Here is a 21,861-nt window from a genome sequence, read left to right on the forward strand (position 1 = left end):
TTATAGTCTGGTGCGCTTCATAGTGTGGAAATTACGGTACTTAAAAAATAAATAAATAAAATAATTTTTTTAACCCTATATTGCCAAATGTATCACATTTGATACACCTAAAATTTCATGATTTTGAGACTAATTCAGAATTTTGACATTTCTTTTTGAAAAAAAAAAAAGATGGATGCAAGTCAACACATGCATCTGCAGGTTCCATGAGAAAAACAAAGATTTAGCAAGGGTTATCGATATCTGAGCGCTTATTACACATATTCATTTTGACTTTTCTTTTTACAAATGTGAAAAAAAGGTTTCATTAGGACCTTATTTTTCAAATTTTGGGATTCTTTGATAATTGCTTCTTATTGCTGGCATTAATTACTCTGTTCCGATCATCTGTTTAACGAAAGCGGAAGAATTTCAAGTCAGCCCTTGAATTGTCTTTCTCATGTCTTTGCACTGAACGATTGAGGGTTCGCCGCAGAGAAAAACAACATAAACAAACAATCAGTGAGTTTATTATTATAACTACTTTTTGTCGTTTGTTTCTTTCTAAAAATGAAAAACATGAGAAATTCAGGATTGAGCGAGGGAATTTATCAGATGCTGCTCTCTAGTGGTTAAAATGTAGTTGCAACAACAGCCAATGAGCAAAGTTCTTCTCGCGATCATTCACTGTCAGCCCTTCTCAGTCAAAAATGGATCGGATGTTTTTCACCGTCAAAGGAAACCGAAGAGTTTAAGGGCTGTACAAATAAACTTGACACGGAACGTTTTTAGGATTTTACGCCGAATGTGTTTCTAATTTATTTTTTTAATGTTAATTTATATTTGGTTTAACTTCAATTTGAAAAATTTATTTGGACCATTTGTTTAAAATAATAATATCTAAAATTGCCCACTGTATGGCCTCTAAAACAGGTTTTGTGGCAAAAAAAAATCTAACTTGCAGTCTGGTTGTGTTTTAGGTGTTTGAAGTCGTTGGTGCGTCACAAAGGAAAGTTAGAGCGTGTGCCTCGTGTCACAATCGTTATCTTTTGTGCTATTTTCAAATATTATTTCGAGCCTACGTCGGAGCCTCTCCCTTGTCGGTGATAGGCGGACGCACTTCCTCCTCTTTTCAACAAACCCGCCGCCTAGCCAATCAGAACACACCACAAACACGTAGGCGTGACTTCCGGTACAGTAGTAAAGTATTCCAACATGGCGCTCGCATATCTCGAGTGAGGAGTCTCCTTCGGCCTAATTTCGAGTTGAAAAACTTTCTTTCGATTTCTAATCGTAAAAGAACATTTTTTTTCACCCTCGCGTATTGATTCGGTTTGGACTGGCATTTGGAAATGAAGGAGAAAGACCGCTCGCCAGTGAGGAAACGCTCTCGGATGCCAGATGACTGCAAAGAGCGAAGAGGAAGTCTCCCTAGCAGGCGGACGGGAGAGTTGTTGGCCGTCGCCAGCAACAACGGCAACAGCTACGTCTCCGCCTCGTCCAGAAGAAGCTTACCGGGTGACAAAAGAGACAGTTATTCGGACATTCGGCCCGGTAATGGCTATGACTACGGAGTTCCGCCCGCCGTCCTCGCTTCACGCAGCGACCCGCGCTCCTCTGAAAGTGAGTACAATACTCTTAAAATTAGTGAACTGGGCTCGCATCTGAACGACGAAGACATCGAAGACGGACTATTTCACGAGTTTAAGAAATTTGGAAACGTGAGTGTGAAAATGAGTCGGGAAAACGGCGAGAAGGTGGCGTTCGTCAACTTCCGGAAGCCCGAAGACGCCCGAGCGGCGAAGCACGCTCGAGGCCGACTGGTGCTCTTCGACCGGCCTCTCAAAGTCGACCTGGTGTACAATAACCGGCGCAGGAGCCGCTCCCCGCTTTCCAAAGACAATTTCCCAACAGGACAAAGACACGTGCCCCCGCAGAGAACACTTTCGCCTACCGGTTTGGGCTACAGGGACTTCCGGTTACAGCAAATGGCGCTGAGCAATCTCCCTCCTCCTCCCCTGCCTCACCTCACAGATGTTGAAAGAGATGCATATTACTCCCTATATGATGCCAGGAATCACGCTGCATTCCTTCCAGAATTCCACAATGACAACTCGTCGGCGGACGACCAGAGGGCAAACAGGACGTTGTTCCTCGGCAACCTGGACGTCAGCTTGACAGAGAATGACCTGCGGCGAGCGTTTGACCGCTTCGGCACCATAACCGAAGTAGACATTAAGCGAGCGGCGCGCGGCCAGAACAATTTTGGTTTTGTCAAGTTTGAAAATCTCGACATGGCCCATCGAGCCAAAGTGGCCATGTCGGGGAAAATGTTGGGCCGCAACCCCGTTAAAATTGGATATGGCAAGCCCACACCCACGACCAGGCTGTGGGTGGGAGGCCTCGGCTCGTGGGTTTCCCTCTCCGCCCTGGCTAAAGAGTTTGACCGCTTTGGCACCATCAGGACTATAGACTACAGGAAAGGCGAGTCCTCGGCTTACGTTCAGTATGAGAGCCTGGATGCCGCTCAGGCCGCGTGCGCCAACATGCGAGGCTTCCCTCTGGGCAGCTCCGACAGGAGACTGCGAGTAGACTTTGCTGACACCGAGCAGCACTACAAACAACAGCAGCAGTACAACCAGCCCCCTCTGGCCCTCCCGCATTACGACTCTATCACTCCGGCGTTCGATCACCGCTTCACCGACCCCATCAGAGAGCGGTCGCCGTTGCTACCTCCTCGCTTCCGTGAGCGTGAGCTTTCCTCTCCGGCCGAATGGTCCGGCTTGGGTGTCCACGAAAGGACGCGAGGGTCCGGCTTTCCGGCTCACCTGGAGAGACTTTCCCGTGAGCCCTGGACGGCGGAACGCGAGTGGGAGTTACAAAGAGGCGAAGGGAGTCGACGAAGACGACACCCGGAGCATGCGTGGCGCACGGATCGATCCCCTGACCACAACGGCACGCCGCGAAATGGCAGCCCAGTGAACGGAGGCGGCGATAGCGATGGCGAACGCTTGCCTCGCTCCGGTCGCCCATCCCCGACGAGAGGGCGCCCAAACAGTCAGGACCGGAGAAGAAGACCTCTCAGCCCGACCGCAGCCCCCTCAAACTCCCAGAGGGAGCGTAAGCGCAAACCTGCCGACAAACTGAAGAGCCCGGCGGGGAAGGACGACGTCTCCGGACGCACATCCGCTCAGAAGCTGAGTCACGTGTGGCAAGGTGTCCTCCTCCTGAAGAATAGCAGTTTCCCCACAGCGCTGCACCTGCTGGAAGGCGACATGGCGGTGGTCTCCAGACTGCTCCAAGAGGGCTCCAAGGACGTCCAAGCGTCTCAGCTGAAAATCAGCCAGCGCCTACGGATGGAGCCGCCCAAGCTGGAAGAGGTCTCCCGCCGCATCAAGGCCGCCGGACCCGGCGGCTACTCCGTGCTCCTAGCCGTGCCCGTCAAATCAGACGACGCGCCTCCAGACGGTAAAGACTCGATGGAGCGCCCGCTGAAGAACCTGGTGTCCTACCTGAAACAGAAGGAAGCGGCCGGCATTGTCAGCCTCCCCGTGGGCGGTGCCCGCGCCAAGGAGCACAGCGGCGTGCTTCACGCGTTCCCTCCATGTGAGTTCTCTATGCAGTTTATGGATGAGTCTGCAAAAGCTTTTGCTAAATCAGATGATGACTACATGGTGATGGTAATTATTCGAGGGGCATCGTGAGAAAAAAAATGCAACTAGTGTCATGAAGTGACATTGTAATTGAGGTTTCCCAAGCTGTCTTTCACTTGAGTTTGAATTTGAACTGTTTTTGAACATATGCTGACCTTAGCGCTGTAGTTCGCATTGGATGCTCAAGCTATTTAAACAGAAATGCATTGTCATAAAGCAAACTTAACTTATTGGCTGCCATTGACATTGACCACACAGTAACTTACTAACATTTTCAACACTGAAATTAAGGAAACACACCCAAAACTTTGGCTTGGAAGCTATTGAATGGTTGCTGCCAACCCTCCCCAGTCAAAATTTGATTGGACGTATATTGCTGTCAATGGGGCACTGGGGCATGCAATGCCAGCAAAAGTTAAAAAACATTTGATGCCTATTGCTGTCAATGGCTGTGAGTGAGTTAAGTACCTCAATTTTTTTTTTAGTAAAAAAAAAGTCTTAAAAATGTTTTAAGTCAACCTGATTTGTGGCATTCCCCATAAATTTGAGAATACATACGGATTACTTAAAAAAAAAAAAAAAAAAAAAAATCCATTCTGAGGCACATTTGGAGGTTTTGTAACATGGTGAAAATTGTGAGTGCAACAAGCAGCCATCCTTAGAAGAGCATGCATTGGATTACGTGCAAATTATTTGTATTTTCTTAGAATTTGTGACGTAGCGCTTTTGTGAACTGTCTCATCTTATTACTTTCATTATTTCCGAATTGACAAATGTCCTCATAACATTCAATATTTCCATTGAAAAAGGACAGTGAATAGTGTGACAATTGTTGTCTGAAAACATTTAATGAGCCTGAAACACCCGCTTAATCAATCCACCAATGTCAAAGATTTGTTATCTGTCAACTTTGGGTTTAATCAGCAACAAAGTGTATAGAGTTTTAAAAAAATGCATTGAGGATTTGTGTGGTTCAAATAACATCGCTTGTCTAGATTGGACTCATTCAGTGATCAGAATTGAGAGGGGATGCTTGGCACTCCTCCCTCAAATGGGACTTCACATTGTTTCCCTGTTATGTCTTGTTTTATTGTTTGTTTTTGTTTTGTCCAAATGGAACGTGTGTGCTGTGTACTCAGGAAAACCAGACACTCACATGGAGAGCGGCCGTGCTCGTGAGGAGTAAGCAAAGTGCACTTCGCAGATTGTGTCTCAATAAATTTGCTCATTCGTGGGAACCTCAAGGAAACACTACATTTGTGACCTTTTCTGTTCTCGGATTTGTCTATCCGGCGCTCAAGTCTGACGAGGCTTTGACAGTGGGAATCTTCCCAGCAACCAGGAGAGGAAGTGTTGAGTTCCGAGGAAAAGAACCACTCGAATCAGTGTGTTGATTACAATTGATTGACCTCATTTCAATGTGATTTCCAGGACGGCCTTTCGTAGGCCTCGGGTCTCATTTGGACCACTGGCACAGATGACACTAAGGGCATGTTTGTTCGCGTCGTCAGGTTCTCTCATCAAGAACCTCTTGCGAGGGCCGCACTTCACACACACGCATTACGTCTGCGTCAGAGAGCAGCGCCGCCTTTATTTGACATTACCTGGAATGGAACAAAAGCAGCCACGCATATGAGACCCTTATTTTTATCTGATGTGATGAGTTACATATCGTTTTTTTGTTAAAACAAAGTGTTGCTTATTCTTCGTGACATTAAGACTCAACAGTAGGATCTCAGACATTGCTAGTTCTCACCGTCAAATGTGGGACCTGAATATCTCTACAAGGATTCAACAACTCCTGGTGCTGTGATTTGGAGACATTCACTTGTCATCCTCAGGTAAGGATGCGTAGACTCAACATTGTGAGGCAAAGTCAGTGTGGAACACAAAAAAACATGAACAGGGTGATTAACAATTTACAAAAGCAGACTTTATATCTGGGACATTGGTAATAAACGGATATTGTGATAGGTTAAAACTAACAACACATTTATTCCATGTGTTTTAATTGGGTACTCGTGAGAGAGCTCCCGATTTAATGCTCAGTTTATCGGTGTCGTATACAGCTATTGGAGTATCGAATTTGGTCACACGATTGGATCTTATTCAGTAGTCGCGAGTGTTTCCAGTACCGTCATGCTTTTCAGCTGCTGTTAATCACACCACTAGCCAAGTGACTGCTCTGTGGGACTACTACTCCTTAGAAACTGATGATAGTAACAGCATTCTTAAGGAGGTACCAGTCGAGGCGGATAATATGATTTTTCATTCAATTGGAAACCTTATTTATTTTGCATTATTTTAACTAGTCTAAAAATATAGTAGCAAAGCATGTAGAAAAAAATCTGCATTGGGAAATGCTGAGTTTTTGAGATTCACGAGAAGCAATCCCAATTCATGAAAACAGTGCAAAGATTTCATTTAAAAAAAGTCATTTCGTAATCACTGCTATGTCGAGTTTAGTTTACTGTGGTGTCATTGAACCGTTTTTAATATGTGTCATTTTAATACAGTCCAGTTAAACTCATTTATTTCCTGAAATATTTAGTACTATATCCATCAGGATCGATCATGAGTCCAATAATTTTATGACCGTTTAATCGTCCAAACTTGATTCGGGATATTTCATTTAGGTTAGTGGACAGTTTATCAGCTATAGTAATATCTAACCCTTATCTCTGGAAAAACACTGACTAAGGGGTTGGGTTCGTTACAGTCACATGCAACAAGATAAGATGTTTTACTCATGGAGAAGTTGCTGCCTTTGGAATGTTGAAATTATGTTTCTGTTCACAGGCATTGGCAATTATAAAGCTACAGATGGGATTTTGGACCAACTATAAGAACCAGACAGAGCACGTTAGCAGAGGTAGGCCACCGTCTTGTCTTTTAACCATTTTCTGTTGTGCTCATCTTTTACAGTATTGTGTTAGAGATAAGATTCACAGCTGAGGTGACATTGGCAGTTCAGTTAAGGTAAGTGGACTTCAGCGTTGTCCTGGTTACATTAAGGGTCCACCGCACAACAAGTGGACTGTGACGAAAACGATTACTGTTAGCAACTAGATATAACCTATCTATTGCAACCCTGTATCGGATTTTCTTGGCTCAACATAGAGTATTTTGTTCTGTTGTGTTTTTTTTTTAAACAAAGAACACAAAAAAAACTGGCTGATGGTAGTCCACACATGAATACTAGTTATCCAAGGCCTTGAAACGGCACGAAAGTTCAGTCTGTTTTGGCCTTGTTTGACAGTGTGTGGCAGTCAGTGATAATGCTCAGACTGTAGCTGTAGTGATGAAAATCAGTATGATTTAATATACCGAGTATTCATCCTGATGAGTAGTTATTGATGACATTTAAAGTTCAGAGGTGATTTTTGATACTTGTAAAGTTCAAAGGTGATTGTTTTATCTGTTTATTGAAGTGTTTGTAGATTGAGGTGGTGTTGCAATACATAATAAACCCATATGAAGTGCTGTTGCTACTAAGCTGACTCGTCATGAAGCTATTTTGACAAGGCTAGGGCTATTGATTGAATTGTGGAGTGCACTTGGTTCTCAAAAGTAAATATTTTTGGACATTTCAATTTAAAAATTTCAGCCAAGCAGTAATTTGAAAAGGTATTTGTCTGTTCCAAGAATGACCTATAAAATTCCCCAAATTTCCCCTTTGTTTGATCCATAAAAGGTAAAGAAGTACGTGACCTAATTTGACCTCTATGCAGTTTGTCAATTTAATTCAATCGCCTTTGCAAATCAGCAGTTTTCAAATGGGAAACAATTAAATTTTATGTCACTTTATTATGGAAGTGCCTGCCCTCTCATTTCGGGGAGCTGGCTGACAAAGGTTCACCGTTACGTCCATGGACAAAGTCTGCCAAACTAAGTTTATTAATGTCATCATTTTATCTGTGGAGAAATCCCTAAGTATTTCACAGTCAAGATTATGTTGTTTTGTCCCGTTAATGATAATAATAATAATAATAATAGGCCGCCGAGATCTTACCAGTGGCCAACTGTAACAAAGTGTTGTCATATATTGGAATTTAATTCATTCAACTACATATTAATTTTTAGTTAAGTTCTGGTTGTTTGCAAAGAAAAGTAATAAAAAGCAACTTAAAATGGCTGAAAGAGTAAACTGGAGGTCATAAGTTTTTTTTTTTTTTTTTTTAGTGTTTCAAGTGATCCATCACATTCATCCTTACTGAGAGACAACATTTCATTATTAAGGATAGACCATGCCTGCTTTGGTGAGTATAGTTTCAATGTGTATTATTAATTACAGTGCTATTTCATCCACTTGTTCTCTACATTGTGTTTTGGGTTTGCTGTTTAATAAACTCCGTTTTTGATTAAAACAAATAATGCAGTGTTTTTTGTGATACTGAAGTGCATGCTCTTTTTTTTATTCAGAAAGATGAATGAATGAATGAATGAATGCTTAGGATGGCAGTGAGTTTGGAGCGATTCCAATGGAATAGAGGCAAAAAAGTAAGATTACACTCTGGACAGGTAGAATTTCAATCACATGAAGAAACAGGACGACCCATATTCATGGGAGGGGAATCCAAGATTCAGCCTTTTGCCCTAAATCAGCGTGAATGGGCTTCAGTGTAAATGTAAACGAAGGGGGTGGATATTGGGGATGTCCCCAATCCCATCACGTGATCGGGCCCAATTCCCGATCATTTTCGGATGATTGTAATAAGGGTGGGGTGAGGGGTTGGGTTAAAAATGTATTGCCGTATTGGCCCGAATATAAGATGGTGTTTTTTGCATTGAAATAAGATTGGGGAAAAAAAAAGGGGGGGGGGGGTCATCTTATATTCGCCGTCTAGACATTATACTCATTAGATCTCAGCTACTCTCCCCATTCACGACACTGGATGGCGCCAGATATCATTGAAGCGATGTTCTGTCATGACAGATCTCAGCTACTAGTTTAACCAGTTTGCATTATTTTACTGCAATGTTTTTCCTTATTCAGATTTGTTTCAAGACCACAGTTACAGTTAGACTTCACTTTGATGGTTAATGCAGTTATTGCAATTTTGTTGTTTTATTTATAGATTGGTTTATTTACATTTCAAAAACCAGAAGCCATTCATTTACATTTACATTTGATTGCATTTTAGTTTACATATTTAAATGTTCAGATATTAAGATTTGAATGAGGGGGAAAAAAACCATGCTTTCTCTCTCAAATATATTGTTATAATCATTTTTTTCAGATGTACTGTAATTATTTTCTGTATAAAATTTAATTTGGTGTTTTCAAACTTGAGTCTTGAAAAAGAGGGGGTCGTCTTATATTCGGGCCAATACGGTCATTTATTTTTTTAGGTATAAATTTATTGGCTGCCATTCACAGTGATAGATGTTTAATCCCAATTGACTTGTGCCAAACAAGCAGTCAAATGGGATTGGATGTCTATTGCCATCAGTGGCAGTGTAGCATGACCACTAAGTTAATGAGTTCAGATGGATCAATAGATAACTAAACTTTGTCATTCTGGTATGCACAAGTGAATACAGAACAAAATGTCATTGCATTTGACCTGCACAGTGTTGTGAATAAAATAAAAGTAATTATTTAATTAAGGGCTCAGGTAACAAAATAATCCAGAAGTTTAAGAATATACATATTTACACTGCTGAAACAAACTTTGCAAAACAAAGTGAAAATGTCCAGCGACCGCAAAAAATTCAAGAATATCCCAACCAAAATAGGTCAGATTATCAAATTAGATGACCAGTTTGCCGTAATTTTTGGACTATAAGGCGCACCTGACCGTAAGCCCTCACCCATCAAATTTGACACGAAAACAGCATTTGTTCATAGATAAGCCGCATTGGACTATAAGCCGCAGCTGTCCTCATTGTATTATGGGATATTTACACCAAAAGATATTAACGGGGAACACTTTCTTTGACAGCGGCATCATAAGACTGTCATAACACCAAATGAACCACCATAAAGCTTCAAGAAGTTTCATTTGGCCATCACTGCTCCCTTGGGGGAGACAGTCAACCACTGCTGCCACTTGCTATCAACACTGTTGTCATCCAACATGCCTCCTAGCATGCATTGCAGCACTACAGTTGTAAATATCAAAATTCATGTTCTGTGCTAATTATTTCTTCAGTTACTCTTCCAGTTGTTTCATTAATTGCTAGCGCTGGTATGTGGTAACACTATTTAATAATGGCGCCATAAAACTGTCATAAGACCATCATAATTATGACATGACACTGCCATGAGCATTAATGAATGCTAATGACAGATGTGATTATGTGTGATATGACAAATTATCTCACTTTTAAATAGATGTATAAGATCCGAGTTGAAAATAAATGGAGTTAGTGACATAATTTGCGGAATGATACTTTATGACATCTGTCATAAGCATTCATTAATGCCTATGATGGTATCATATCACAATTATGATCGACTTGTGACAGTCTGATGGCAGTCTTATGATGCCGCTGTCAAATCAGTGTTACCTATTAACACAAATAAACTAACAAATAAGCCGCACTGGACTATTAGCCGCAAGATTCACAACAAGGGAAAAAAGTAGTGGTTTATAGTCCCAAAAATTACGGTATATATGTTTATTCATATAAAACAAAATGTTTAAACGTAATTTGTTTGCAACTTAATCTGTGCTGCATATCTAAAATACAAAAAATTGGGATTTTTAATCTTTTTCACTTCATTGAAACAACTGCTGTACAAATAACCCTTTTGTGTGGCAGTAATGTTGGGATAGCTTTGTTTGAATTGGGAAAAAATACTTAATAATAAGAAATATATGTATATATATATTTGCCTCTTCTTGATGGATACTAAAAGTCAGGTGACATATAGAAATAGGAGATCAGGACATCCTTTGTGGATTTTGATCAAGCCTCTCATTCACAACGGCTCGAAAGAATCAGAAAAAAAGCGAAAAAATGTTTCCTCATGTGACCAAATAAACCACAAATATGCTCACTGACCTTTAACTGAGTTTGGGCTCAGCAAGGAAAGGGGGCATTCTAAAAAAAATATTCATGCTTCATCTCAATGGTAATTAATAGAGATTGCAGCTACACACTCTGTCGAAAACATTGAATAAGTAAATGACGCAGAATTTTAACCGAATGTATGCACGATTTCAACCTCAACACGAGAATCCCACGTGCGGGCTTTTGTTGTAGTTAAACATTGTCGCCGCTAGATGGCAGCACGCTCACTGAGCAACCGTTTCAAAGTGGCATTCACTTTCATGTAAACGTCCCAGGAGGAAAGGATGAGTCATCTTACTTAAAATCCAGGACTTTCAAACTAAGCTTTGTTTGTTCAGTGACAACATATGTCATATCTGCCTCAGGCTGTTACATATCTTTCCAGTTAATTAATCTGTTCAATTTTTCAAGTGATCTGAATTCTAATTTCAGTCCAACCTAAATTCCATTTAGTGGGATGAGTCGTGTATTGTCGACTCTAGTATACTCCAGCTACTGTGTGTTCCCTCTATCGTGTGTAAACATGGTAACATGAGAGTGCGGCACGATGGCCGTTAGATTGCTGCACATTTGCCGCACTGACCCTTTATAACGTCATAGGTTATTGCTGCAAAGCAAAATACCACTAGATGTGGAACAATGGCGCCCCCAGGGGGTGGCTACGGCCCCCCTCTTATGAATGTACTGGCCACCCTATTGACTGCGTGGCCATGATAATGAAGTTGAAGACTAGCCTATAGACCAGACATGTCCAAAGTCCGGCCCGGAGGCCAAATGCGGCCCGTGGTCAAATTTCATCCGGCCCCCAGCCTCTGTCATAAAATCAATAACGTCTGGACAGACTTAAAAAAAATTTCAGCAGAACTGCTACCAGCATATGAAGTAGCTTACACACTAAATGCTGCTCCTCATTTACCCACTAAAAGGCAGCAGCACTCTAAGCAACATCACCCCGTGTGACCCTTCCAATTTTCTAAAATGGCGACAATCAACAAACAAAAAGTTGACTGCGATGGCTGACGCGTCAAGAATAGGTAGAAATTGGACTATTTCTTCACTAAAATACGCAACTGTGTCTGCCTCATTTGCAAAGAGACAGTCGCTGTTTTTAAAGAGTTCAATGTGAGGCGATATTACCGAACAAGACAGGCTGACATGTACGACAAGATTACAGGGAAGATACGCAGCGAGAAATTGAAGCAACTTGAAGCTAGTTTAATTTCACAGCAGCAGTATTTCGCAAGAGCCTGAGAGTTGAAAGAGAACGCCACAAAGGCTAGTTGCGAGATTGTTGAAATTATTAATTAAAAAAAATAATTAAGCAAATGTGACACACAGAATGGCTTGCTAAAATTTGCTTAAATATATTGTTCTACGTAAAGGACGTCAGCCAAGGTTGGCCCCCTACATTTTTACCACACCAAATTTGGCCCCCTTTGCAAAATGTTTGGACACCCCTGCTATAGACTAACGTCAGCTGGAGAAATATGTACAGGACTTTGTTTATTATGTTTCCATTAACCCTTTCAGGGACAGTGGTCACTACAGTGGACAACTATTCAAAAGTTGACACTTCAGGTCTTAAACCCTTATTAAAACAAAACAAAAAAAATGTATTTTTTATTATAATTTTGCGTACATTGATAAATTGGTCATACAATTTTAATAAAAAAGGAATTAATTACATTAAAATGAATAAAAAGAGAAATGTATGCTGGTTACGGCCCCAAGTGACACAAAAGTTTTTTTTTTTTTTTTTTACATAGTATTTAGCTCATTGCATGCCGGGATGACCGACTGAATACTCATCATCAACGTTCGTTCATTCGATCCTCCGAGTCAAAATGGATAGGACGTCTAGCGCCATCAATGTCAGCCAATGAGTTAAATGACTGAGTTAAACAAAATCATATTTCGCGCATGAAAGGGTTAAATTCATGACAATCATTTAAAGCGTTTTGATTCATGTATGTTGATAATTGAGGTTCGTTTGTCCGAAAAGAAATGCATACTCAGGCTGTTATTACAGCTAGAATTGATCATTACTATGGAGAGGGTCTAAATAATAATTATGAATGCCCCCACGTATTATAATTTTAATGTAAGAACAAATGATTTTGCCCCTGGTTAAGCACAGATATCGCCCTGTCAAGAACAGAACACTTAAATTTCCACCTTATGCCTTATATAGTCATTACCCAATAATGAAACATAGTTGTGGAACTCAAAATGTTAACAGTATTGTTATTAGTCTGTGCATCATTAGTAACAGCAAATAAGCAAAGTACACCAGCAAGCAGTTCTTCTGTCTTTCTGATACCTTTCCACAGGTCGGTTGACTTCAACAGAATAATATCCTGAAATTATGGCTTTTAGTTTTGGTGTGCCCATCTGACCACCCATGTGAAAAATTTCTGAGGTGGTGATACCACGATTGACAGCAAGATCATAACGATCCAAAAAAGGAGGTTAAAGGAAGCACATACAGTAATTTGACTGTACTGTAGCATTGGTGCGCCAACCAATTTCACAAGTAATCAAGGCAGTCTGTATTAACGAAATATTGTAACATGAGCCAGCAGGCTTCTAGCACACTTAGCAGATTAAAGTCTGATGTAGACGAGCATCAGGTCAGCTTTGCTGTGAAACCTGATGCTGCTTTTGTGTTGTTGCTTCTCTGTTAGTCGGTCAGTATTGGTAATAGAGGATGCAACCTTATGAAATGATATTGTAATGATAAAACTATTCAATGGAACAAATTATCAGTCACCCCAAAATGTCTTTCTGAACCTGTAGCACAAACTGGAACAGAAAAGAGTCTTCAGACCATGTTCTTCTGCCCTGTTCAATTCTCCAAAATGTCTTGCTATTCTGAGGAATCCACAATGGGTATGTTATGATAGGTCAAGATGTATTTTTGTAAGTTCAGTATGTGGGCACCGTGTTTCTAATTCAGGTTTTGGCCTGAAGTGTTTATCTTTCCTTTGTCTTGAAAGTACAATTAAAACAATGCATGTGTATCAGCGTCACAAACATTATTTTAAAATACTATAAAATACATCATTGTACTTGATTAATATTAAAAGGCAACCAAATGAATAACTTATCGTATCGGTTTGCTCTCCCTGTGCTGTAAAATGCCAGAAAACAAGAATGATTTCATGCCTGGAGGAGAATTTTCAAACATCCTACATGGTGACGCTACTGTTGTAATGTAGAATGTCTGAAGTGACCAGTGGGAGTGAACAGCAATAATGTTGCTGGATAAAATACCACAGCGCTGAGCTTCAACAGGATAATTGTCAGTGACCTCTTAAATATTCTATGTGCTACTTGCCAAGTTGCTCCCTCTTTCTATTTATACGAGCCGATATAGAACCTCTAGCCTTACCCACAAGGTCACATAATATCGTAGGCATTAAATCAGCATTAAAGAGAGCTGATGATGTCAACTTTTTAGCATATCCCATTTCATGGCTGTAGTAAAGCAAAACAAGTAAGGTATTTGAGGTTTTGTTATTCGTGTTCTTTTGTCATTTAATGCTGATGTATCTTATTGCTGAAACAGCGTGTACAGCAATTAGCACACCACATATATATTCAGTAGATTTGTTTAGATCTTTAATATCAGGTTGCTACATTATGATTAGTACAAGCATAGTTCCAATGTCTTAGTGCTTAAAGACATTGCTGGTGCTTGAGAATTTAACTCATTCAAATGCTACAGAGGAAAATTAGGGCCACACTGAAAAATATACGTTAGTTGTTATATTATGATAATAGAGGAAATCGATTCCCACACAATTTAACAGCCCGAGATGAGCATCCACTTTCTCAATTGACTTTTCATATGTTCATCCAGGTAATATGATTTAACGAGTTTTTTACTCTTGTAAAATATGCCTTTTCTTTCCCCAAATAGTTCTTCAAATCAGTTCTACAGTCGGATGAAAAAGTATCTGAACCATTTGGAATATCTCACATTTTTGCATCAAATCACCATCAAATGTGATCTGATCTTTGTCAAAATCACACAACTGAAAAAAACAGTGCCTGCTTTGACTGAAACCACCCAAACATTTAAAGGTTTTCATATTTTAATGAGGGTAGTATGCAAACAATGACAGAAAGGGGAGAAATAAGTAAGTGAACCATGGCATTTAATTTTGGGGGTCCCCCCTTTGGCAGCAACAACTTCAACCAGACGCTTCCAGTAGCTGCAGAACAGCCTTGCAAATTGATCAAGACTAATCTTGGCCCATTCTTCTCTACAAAACTGCTGTAGTTCAATTAAATACCTGGGATGTCTGGCGTGAATTGCTGTCTTCAGGTTATGCCACAGCATCTCAATGGGGTTCAAGCCTGGACTTTGATTTGGCCACTTCAGAACGTGTATTTTGTTCTTCTTCATTCTTCAACTTCATTTTGAAGTTGATTTGCTTCTGAGTTTTGGATCATTGTCTTGTTGCAGCATCCATCCTCTTTTTAGCCTTAACTGTCTGACAGACGGCCTCAGGTTTTCCTGCAAAACATCCTGATAAAGTTTTAAATTCATTCTTCCATTAATGATTGCAAGTTGTCCTGGCCCTGAGGGAGCAAAACAGCCCCAAATCATGATGCTCCATCGACCATGCTTCACGGTGGGGATGAGGTGTTGATGTTAGTGAGCTGTTCCATTTTTCCTCCACACATGACGTTGTGTCTTACTCCCAAACAATTCAACTTTGGTTTCATTAGTCCACAAAATATTTTGCCAAACCTTCTCAGAGTGTCCAAGTGCCTTTTTGCGAACATTAAACGAGCAGCAATGATCATGGAGTCCTCCCACGAACACCATTCTTGGCCATAGTTTTACATATCGTTGATGTGTGCACAGAGATAATGGACTGTGCCAGTGATTTCTGTAAGTCTTTAGCAGACACGCTAGGGTTCTTTTATCCCTCTCAGTATTCTGCGCTGAACTCTTGGCATCATCTTTGGTGGACGGCCACTCCTTGGGAGAGAAGCAACTGTGCCAAACTCTCTCCATTTGTAGACAACTTTTCCGACTGTCGAATGATGAACATTCAGACTTTTAGAGATCGTTTTGTTTCCTTTCCCAGCTTTATACAAATCAACAATCCTTGATCGTAGGTTTTCAGACAGCTCTTTTGACCGAACCATGATGCACATCAGACAATGGTTCTCCTAAAGATATTTATTACCAGGTCTGTGTTTTGTAGTAGGTAGGGCAGCTTTAAACCACTCATCATTGATTGGGCACACACACCTGACATAAAATGTTTGGTAAAAATTGGTTTTGATTACTCTTTAAGTCTTCTTAGTCAGAGGGCTCACTTATTTACCCCCCTTCTGTCATTGTTTGCATACTATCTTCATTAAAATATGAAAACCTATAAATGTTTGAGTGGTTTTAGTTAAAGCAGACACTGTATTTTCATTTGTGTGATTTTGACAAGTATTAGATCACATTTGATGGTGATTTTATGCAGAAATGTGATAAATTCCAAGAGGTTTTTCATACCACTGTAAATGTCCATGGTTCTTCTGGTAATATTCTTCTGGTAGTATTTATTCTCATACTACCAGTATCTATTTTCTTTTTCAGTGTGGTCCTGACAAAGTGCAAATATGGCAAATTAATAAGAGAAAAGATAGTTCATTGCTACACCTTTTTTTTTTTTTTTTTAACATCAGACGTTTTTTTGTGTTGAGCACCTGTAAATTTATATCATTTCCATAGTGTTTTTTTTTTCTTTTAATAACTTTTTAATCAAGGCAAACTTGTTTATTCTAGAAAGCTATTTGTTTCAGGTTTTACTGATTTGTTGCCTGACTGTTTCTACTGTATTAGTGTCTGATTTGGCCAGGGCCGTCGTGTGATGACTGCACTAATGCTGTTGTGGCTGTCTGGTTTACTCAGGGTTGGGCACTAATGCCCAGAACCTTTCAGGTCCTCTCTCTCGTTTGTGTCCCGTGGGCAAAAAAAAAGCTTCCTGGATGGCATTAACAGCCTATTGTATGAAGGATTGTTCAGGTTACTCAGAATACAGCATCACTCTTTAGGTAAGGAGTAAACTGATGTCGGTCTTCCAGTTTTTAGTCTTTTGATTAATTTGGTAATATCATATGCATGCACAGTGGTTTTGCAGACTCTCCCCGCAAAAAATTTTACACCATCATAGGGGTGTCTGAGCTAACGGAGGTGACAGATGCCTTTCTCCTTTTATTCCCCATCTTTCTATCCTCTTCACCTTTCGGGTTCAACTTCCCATTCTGCTCCAGCGAGTCCTTGGTGTCATACGGGAAGTCTTTACTGGCCCCGTTGCCTCTTTCTGATCCAGTCTCCTGGTGGGCTTGAGCGATGCTGATAGCGGAGGAATGGAAACTGCCTGTCGGGTCGTTCTTCTCCAGATCCTGACCTGGGCAGCAGAAACAGTGGCAAGGTGTGAAGTAGAGGTAGATGAAAACCATCACTATACTGATCAGGCACGCTATGAGGGTGGTGTATGCAGTCTTCAGGTTTTCCAAGCCGGTGTTTGCGGTGGTGTTAAAGACTACGACGGTGATATGGAGGGTCTCATTCAGGGTGTTTCCAACGGCGTAGCAAGTGTACACGCCCGAGTCATCTTCTTTCAAAGGTCCAATCTGAAGATTTCCGTCTTTTAGTATGACTGCACTTTTGTTTGTTGCTGAGATGGGTATGTCGCCTGGCAGGGTCCAGCTCTTCATCACATTTCTCTGCTTGGTGTCACAGTCCAGCGCTACATACTGCTCCAGGTAGGCTTGTCTGTCCTTGATCCTGACCTCGCTGCAGTTCAAATAGGCTTTGTCCAGTTCCAGGGTGGCCACTTTTCGTCTGGGCTGACCCGCGAGGATGCAAGTGTGCTCATCCTTGAAGTCCACGACCGAGCTGAGGTCTTTCAGATTCCATTGTGCCACCACTTCGTAAAGATCACAGCTACACGGAAGGGAATTGTTGTGGAAGTACAGGCCATTCTGGATCCACGCAGGTAGAGCTTGAAGCTCATGAAACGCCAGCGCTTTGATCTTGTTGGAGGAGACGTCTAACAGCGTGAGTGTCTCAATTCGGCTTCTCTCCTTCACCAGCTCCAAGGGGAAGCGCGAGATCAGATTTTGGCTCAGGTAGAGCTTCTTCAGGCTGGCTAGCCCCGAGAAAGCGGCGGAGGGATCTATCTGTGAGATGCTGTTCTTGTAAAGTAACAACACCTCCAACTTCTCCAGAGGCTCGAACATATACTCGTCCAGTTGGCGGAGCTCATTGGAGGATAAGTCCAGGTAACGCAACCTAGTCACGTGCACGAAAGCTTCCGAGGAGAGGAAGTAGAGCCTGTTATGGTTAAGCAGCAGCGTGTGGAGGTGACTAAGTACGACGGGTGTCCACTCGGCTCGCAGTTTGGTGATGGAGTTAAAGCTGAGGTCCAGCACCGATGTGTATTTAGGAAGAGGGATGGGGGGGCTTGTGAGATTCACATTGGAACAGCTGATAATATTGCTGGCGCACAAACACGTCTTTTGGAGGTCCAGTGGGCCTCTAATTAACTGTCCGCAGGCACGCACTGACAAAAGCAGAGGGAAGACCAAGAGAAAGATGCTCCTTCTCAGTGCTGACTGACCAGGATTGTAAAATCTTTCCATTGTGTAAGCAGTCTTCACTGTGCAGGAGAATCAAAGCTGTGGGGATAAGAGTGATTAATGCCAAACGTGCATGAATCTTGTCCCCAGCTCCACATGCTTCCTTTAATTTTTTCATGCATGCATTATATATTTATATCTTTTAACCATTTAACTCACTGGCTGCCATTAAGGGCGCTAGACGTCCAATTTATTTGGACTGGGAAGATAAATTAATGTTTTTTCATTTGTCCATTCAATTGGACTGGGAGGAGCATTTGAAGGTTTGTTCATTAGTCCCTCCAAGTCAAAATGGAATGAACGTCTAGCGCTGTCTGTGGCATTGAAAGATGAGCATTTATGGCCATTCCTCCCAGTTTAAAAGAATTGGACGCCCATCGCTGTCAATGGCATGCAATGAGTCTTCTTGAAATATGAAATGAAAAATCTTGAAAAAAATCATTAGAGTGTTAATTGCAAGGGCGTACGTTTGCATAGGGATGGTAGCACACACACACATTATATATTAGAGATAAGGTTTTTTTCAGCCATCAGCAGCCACTTTGAGAAATGTAAAAAGACGTCAACGCTGACCTGCATCAGAGTTAACATAACATGAAACTGTGTGAACTTGCTAACCTGCGAAACTCGAGTAGGAAGCTGCTTACAGAGAAGTGTCCACCTGTACATGTTTTCTACTGTTAGGACCGAGGTTTTCCCCCTTTTGACTTTTTTTTTTTTTTTAATTTATGTGGTCTTAAAACAGCTTACAAGGGAACTTTCATTTTTTTTGTTGAGTTTGGGTGTGCTTGTGGACAAAAGCAGGAGTGTTTTACCTGAAGGACAGCTCAATTTTTATTTATTTTTGTAATTCCCTGACAAAGAAGTTTTTTCAGTTATATTTAATTTCTTTATTTAGACACTGTTGAATGATTTTAAAACAAATGTTTATTTTTTTAAAAATTCCTGGATAGTTAAGCGATTATTAAAAAGCTTGTATTCATTGTGTGTGTTAGTATAATTTAAGTTATGTTCAAATAATGCAATGCAATTTAAATTTGCTCATAAAATCCAGACATTTTTTCTGGAAGTTTTCAGAATGTTTCTTTTGTAGTTTTTGAAAACAAAGGTTTGAATTGAACGGTGTAGGCTGTACCAATACACATAAGAGTTAGTATAAGTCAATACAGATTTATTTTGCTGCTCCCCAGCAAAAAGTGTACATGCAGGTTATGCCATTTCGTCCCTACTAGTGTTGAGACCAAACCTGCGCCCTTGGTTAATTGGGTCCATTTTAGTTTCATTCATTTAGCTTTTATTACCATTGTATTTATTTGTGTAAAATTAATATTTAAAAACACTAAGTAATAACACAAAATATTGTAATGAGTGCTAATATCACCAAAAATAGTCACTTGTTCTATAAAGGGTTAAAGGTCCTAAATGTTCAATTTTAAAGAGCTATCCATTGTCCCTGAATAGTTGACTATTTGCTGACATTGACGGCAATTAACGTCCAATTCATTAGAGCTCGGAGGCTACAAGTGAACTATCGCACTATTTAATAGGTTGGACGTCGATCACCGTCAATTGCAGTGAATGACGAGCAGATTCGCCATATCACCTCTAGTAATGACCGAGTTTTGTTGTTATGCAGAGTTGACTCCGATTTGTTTTCCCTGAAATATGCCGAAATTCAAAACTACACTGTGCTGCAACAAAACAATCATTCTGAAAAGATAGTTTAAATAAATACCAAAGTGCTTTAGCAGTTGTCCTTACCTTATTTAGACCTAACTTTTTATTAACTGCGCGGCACATCTAATTCTAACCAATACTGCTTCTCTGTATTGCACGGAAACCATGATGTCATAAGAGAAGACTTGCACAATATACAGTAAATCCATTCAGGACTGCAACATAATTTGTTGCATGCCATTGATGACTGCAATAAAAAAAAAAGTGTTCCGCCAACCAGAGCGGGGTTTACCGTTCCTTGCAGCAAGCAGACCACAATAAAGTCCTGGCGCTTCAACCTTGAGTCCAATCTTCAGTAAACCACCGGTGCAGGATGGGACCGATCAATGGTTCTCCTCTCGTCCGCTGCAGAGAGTCCATCACTAAACTGAATCGCTCTCCGTGCGGCAGGCTGTCCGCAGTCTGTATCGCAGTGGAGCGAATGCACCATGTGATACTATTGATGCAATGGTGTCACGTCACCTCCGCTCTTCTGCCTTTCTCTCTCCCTCTCTGTCCATCCAATTATGTTAATTCAAGACAAAACCTTGCCAGCATCTCGTCATTGCACTTTACTGGTAAACTACTAAATTATTTTGACCTCAATAAGCTTGAATGTGTATGATATTGTGAATAAGTTATCTCTATCGCCTTTCTTAAATGCTTCTTGTAATATAATAAACTACTGATAGCCACTACTATAAAGCACAAACATACACAATTCTGTGCTAAATTGCACCAAAAAAAAAAAAAAAAAAAACTAATTCATGAGTTGTGGCATGACAATATCTTGAACTCACTTGCTACCATTGACTGCAATGGACATGAAATCTATTTGAACTGGGCAATTTGGCCTGGATTATTCTGTGCCAGCCTCTCGCAGTTCAAATGGATTGGACATCAATCGCCATCAGTACTGAAACATGATCAGTCACTGCCAGCCCCTCCCAGTTCAAATGGATTGTAAGTCATTCGCCATTAATGGCAGCGAATGACTTCGTATAAAGTTGTGCAACAACACAGACAAATTGCTTTATTCCAATGGTGTCGTTAGGCCCCACCTAAAATAAACTTAAACCCCCACCCACCCTTCAATAATTTGGTGTTGTTTTATTGAAAAGAAAATGCTAACATATTCACTATGAAGTTGCCAGAACAATAGCTTAAATCAATAATCATATACTAACTAGGGTTGGGAATCTCTGGCATGAAGCCAATTCGATATGTATCTAGATACACAGGTTACGATTCAATTAAAAAAAACGATACATTTTTATGGCCGAGCGATTCGATACTATTCGATACAGTTTAAGAGCGATACGGTTCGATACAGAGTGAAAACGATACGATAGTAAACATTTGTTGTGTGTGTTTGTACAGTATTTTAAACATATAAAAAAGACCACATTTCTAATAGCAAAATTAAACAACAAAATTTCATACCAATGTTATGTTTTGTTTTTTTATGAAAAAAAAATTAAGGCTTACTATATGACCGTCATTTTGTTAGATGGGATTGATAATAAAACTCCAGTGACAGACAACAATAAAGTACAATAATTCAATTACTGTATTTCCTGTTGTGCTGAACACAAGAGGTAAGTAATTTAAGTGCAAACTTTCAACGTAATCATCTTACAAACAAAAAATATTAATTAAATGCAGCAGCTCTAGAAAAAAAAGAATTAAACCTGCAATGTTATTATAAATAAATAATAAATTATGCTTTACCACTGGTATAATTGGGGGAATAAAAATATGGCATTTTAGACAGACAGGTCAATAATAATTACTTTAACCTTATACATAGCAAAATCTTTCACTTATGCCTGTGTTT

The 21,861-nt window shown here is 40.5% G+C and overlaps 2 protein-coding genes across 3 annotated transcripts; one reads left to right on the top strand and one right to left on the bottom strand.

Moving 5' to 3' along the window:
• Window positions 1-1,164: 1,164 nt before the first annotated feature.
• On the top strand, window positions 1,165-7,974 carry LOC130922395 (RNA-binding protein 15-like). Of its 2 annotated transcripts, none has more exons than XM_057847143.1 (3): window positions 1,165-5,473; window positions 6,432-6,611; window positions 7,815-7,974. In XM_057847143.1, the coding sequence occupies exon 1, from the start codon at window positions 1,332-1,334 to the stop codon at window positions 3,681-3,683; it is 2,352 nt and encodes a 783-aa protein (XP_057703126.1). In that variant the 5' UTR covers window positions 1,165-1,331; the 3' UTR covers window positions 3,684-5,473; window positions 6,432-6,611; window positions 7,815-7,974. The 2 variants fall into 2 exon arrangements, with proteins under 2 accessions (XP_057703126.1, XP_057703125.1); XM_057847142.1 differs by having other exon boundaries at window positions 7,824-7,946.
• Window positions 7,975-10,079: 2,105 nt separating this feature from the next.
• Window positions 10,080-20,435, bottom strand: LOC130921232 (amphoterin-induced protein 1-like). The gene is made up of 2 exons (XM_057844876.1): window positions 20,278-20,435; window positions 10,080-18,347 (listed from the first exon to the last, which is right to left on the bottom strand). The coding sequence occupies exon 2, from the start codon at window positions 18,309-18,311 to the stop codon at window positions 16,824-16,826; it is 1,488 nt and encodes a 495-aa protein (XP_057700859.1). The 5' UTR covers window positions 18,312-18,347; window positions 20,278-20,435; the 3' UTR covers window positions 10,080-16,823.
• Between the last annotated feature and the right edge of the window lie 1,426 nt (window positions 20,436-21,861).

The sequence above is a fragment of the Corythoichthys intestinalis genome, chromosome 9, assembly GCF_030265065.1.
Source record: "Corythoichthys intestinalis isolate RoL2023-P3 chromosome 9, ASM3026506v1, whole genome shotgun sequence".
NCBI classification, from domain to species: Eukaryota; Metazoa; Chordata; class Actinopteri; order Syngnathiformes; family Syngnathidae; genus Corythoichthys; species Corythoichthys intestinalis.

What these genes read in the sequence shown, in the direction of transcription:
- LOC130922395 (XM_057847143.1), top strand. Translation starts at nt 1,332, where the DNA reads ATGAAGGAGAAAGACCGCTCGCCAGTGAGGAAACGCTCTCGGATGCCA.
- LOC130921232 (XM_057844876.1), bottom strand. Translation starts at nt 18,311, where the DNA reads ATGGAAAGATTTTACAATCCTGGTCAGTCAGCACTGAGAAGGAGCATC.